A 2858-nucleotide genomic window follows, 5' to 3' on the forward strand; every position below is an offset into this window, starting at 1 on the left:
AGCAACTGACCAACTAGATACACGTCTTCCTTGCAGACCCACAATCACGAGACATCAATCGTGTTACATGGGGGGATATTGACTAGGGTTTTGGTCTGGCGTTCTACAACACGTGGATTCATACACACGATGAGAATGTGAGAAAGTCGTGCAATCAGTTGGAGGATTTAGCAAAGTAGTGGATGGAAAATCAACCATGTCTCCGCACGATGAGCAACTGGTTTTAACACGATTTCCACTTCCCCACTCTATGACTCCAGTAACTGTCACACTTCATGGGATCAAGTTGTTTACAATTCTAGTAATATAAATAAGTCTTTGAATCATGATTGAAACAACAAACAATTTTCGTAAAACAAGAGCACACGAACTCATTGTCTGAATATTTACTCTCAACAGAGCAAATTCAATCAATCAGAGCTTATATTATTTTTTTCACGCAGAATACACAACACACCTACAATCTTTGATCTCACATATTTCTCAGCTTCCCTCCTACAGATCGACCCATCCTCTCTTGTGACCAAATTGACTCTGGAACGACCATTGTCTTGGTTTAGGCCGGAGTCCTACAGATTGATCTCTCGAATTCAAAGCACTCCCTATTGCAGTGCATCTGTATAAGGTTAGACAGTTTGCTCGGTTCAAGTAGTTTCCTCCGCACGGTCGTCTCCTCAATTCCTTAAAAACCAGCAACTCGTTTTGCCCCATCTACAAAAGTGATTTGCTACATTGGGGACAGTAGGTGCTGTCTCGCTTCCTTTCTTGCTTAGAAGCGAAGTTGAAGTTAGTATTGCAAGGCTTGTTAGGTCTTACAAGTTGCAATCAGTTGGCGCGAGTGAAGTTAAAGTCAATATTGCAAGGCTTGTTAGGTCTTACAAGTTGCAATCAGGTTGCGCGAGTATTTACTCAAGTTTGAGTATGCTTTTAGTTTGAGTTGAGTGGACCTTGGTGTTAGAATGAAGTCTCTCTATGTAAGGTAGTAGTGAATGAGGTATTTGAAGTGAAAGATCTTGACTCTTTCGTTCAAAGTAAAGCTAGTTCGCGTGGAAGATGCTACATAGCATGTTAAGCCAAAATATGCAATAGAAGACGTTGAAAGTGAAAAGAAGCAAATAGAGGAGTTGGTGGCATAATCGAGTTTTTTGTTGAGAGTTATGTGGAAGTGCGAAGGCATTTGGCAGTGAATGCATGGAGTAACGCAGCAAGAATGAAGATGTAACTCCACCAAGTATATGAGTTAAGAGTAAGTCCATCAAGTATACGGGTTCTCTGGATGCTTTTATAGACATTGTTGGGATGTGATTCATCGAAACCTTTACAATGCTATTACTTATTGTTGGAAACATCAAATGATTCCAAATGGGGTACATTCCAGTCTTCTGATTTTGTTGGCCAAGGTAAGGGGAGCAATACTCTTCGTAATTTTCGGCCAATTGGTCTTAGTAATTTTTCTTTTAAAATATTTACTAAGATATTAGCCACAAGACTTGGAAGTGTTCTAGATAAGCTGGTTTCAGAAGAACAAGTTGCTTTTATGAAGGGTAGAAATATCCATGAGAACATCAGTGTGGCGTCAGAGATGGTGAATGATTTGAAAACTAAGCGTAAAGATGGCAATGTGGGTCTTAAGCTGGATATTACTCAGGCTTTTTACATGGTTAGCTGGTCTTTTGTCTTAGAGGTGTTTCGAAGGTATGGTTTTTCCCAACATTGGTGCTCTTGGATTTATTCGGTGCTCAGCTCGGCTCGTATATCTATTCTTCTCAATGGAAGTCCAGAGGGTTTTTTCAAGATAAATAGAGGATTGCGGCAAGGTGACCCTTTGTCTCCTCTTATTTTTGTGTTAATTGAAGATGTTCTCAGTAGAAATCTCACCAAACTTTTTATTGAGAAGAAAATGACTCCAATGCTCTCGAAAAAAAGGTATCTCTCCAACTCATCTCTTTTTTGCTGATGACATTATGAGATTTTGCAAGGGCAACATGAAGAGTTTGCATAACCTTCTTGCTTTGCTTGACAAATATCAAACGACTTCGGGTCAAATAGTTTGTCTCAAAAGAGTAAGATTTATTATGGTGGTGGAACCTTGAGTCGTAGTAGAACTATCACGGATTTACTTGGCATGGAAGTCTCTACTTTCCCGGACAGGTATTTAGGGGATCAAATTATGCCCGGTGCTGTAAAATATCATCACATTAGCAATGTTGTTGATAAGATTAAAAATCATCTCTCTGTTTGGAAAAGAAAAATGCTTTCTTTTCAAGATCGTGTTGTTCTTATTAATTTTGTGATTGCTAGTTATGCAATTCACAATATGGTTGTCTATAAGTGGCCTAGAGAATTTGTTATGCAATGTGAAAGAGCCATCCGTAATTTTCTTTGGTCTGGGGATTCATAAGTGGCAAGGAAGTTTGTTGTGGGCTATGGCAAAGTCTGCAGTCCTGTTAAAGAAGGTGGTTTGGGTATTTCGAGTATGGAAGTAACTAACAAGGCTTTCCTCATGAAGTTCTGATGGAGTATATGTTCTTCTAATAAGAAATGGGTGCGTTTCTTATGGGCCAAGTTTACTACACGGACTGGAAGAATAAAACAATATGGCGTCAATTCCTCTATTTTGCCGGGAGTTAGGCTGGTGCATACTATGGTTGATAATAATACCAAAGTTCTACTTGGTGATGGGAGGACAACTTCTCTATATTTTGATGTGTGGTATGGGAATGAAAGTATTGCATCTAGGCCTGGTGAACCTGATCTTGATAGTTCTATCAAGGTTAGTGATATTTTCTTTGATAATGCTTGGCAGTTGCAGGGTATTCATGTTCAGAACTTGGTTCGTGCTGGAGTGGACCTGACCA

At 39.5% G+C, this 2858-nt stretch overlaps 1 protein-coding gene across 1 annotated transcript; it reads left to right on the forward strand.

The window, feature by feature from the left end:
• The first annotated feature begins 1582 nt into the window (after window positions 1-1582).
• On the forward strand, window positions 1583-2401 carry LOC113342260. The gene is made up of 3 exons (XM_026586856.1): window positions 1583-1695; window positions 1744-1926; window positions 2050-2401. The coding sequence occupies exons 1-3, from the start codon at window positions 1583-1585 to the stop codon at window positions 2399-2401; spliced, it is 648 nt and encodes a 215-aa protein (XP_026442641.1).
• Window positions 2402-2858: the final 457 nt, after the last annotated feature.

Source organism: Papaver somniferum, unplaced genomic scaffold (genome assembly GCF_003573695.1).
Source record: "Papaver somniferum cultivar HN1 unplaced genomic scaffold, ASM357369v1 unplaced-scaffold_35, whole genome shotgun sequence".
NCBI lineage: Eukaryota > Viridiplantae > Streptophyta > Magnoliopsida > Ranunculales > Papaveraceae > Papaver > Papaver somniferum.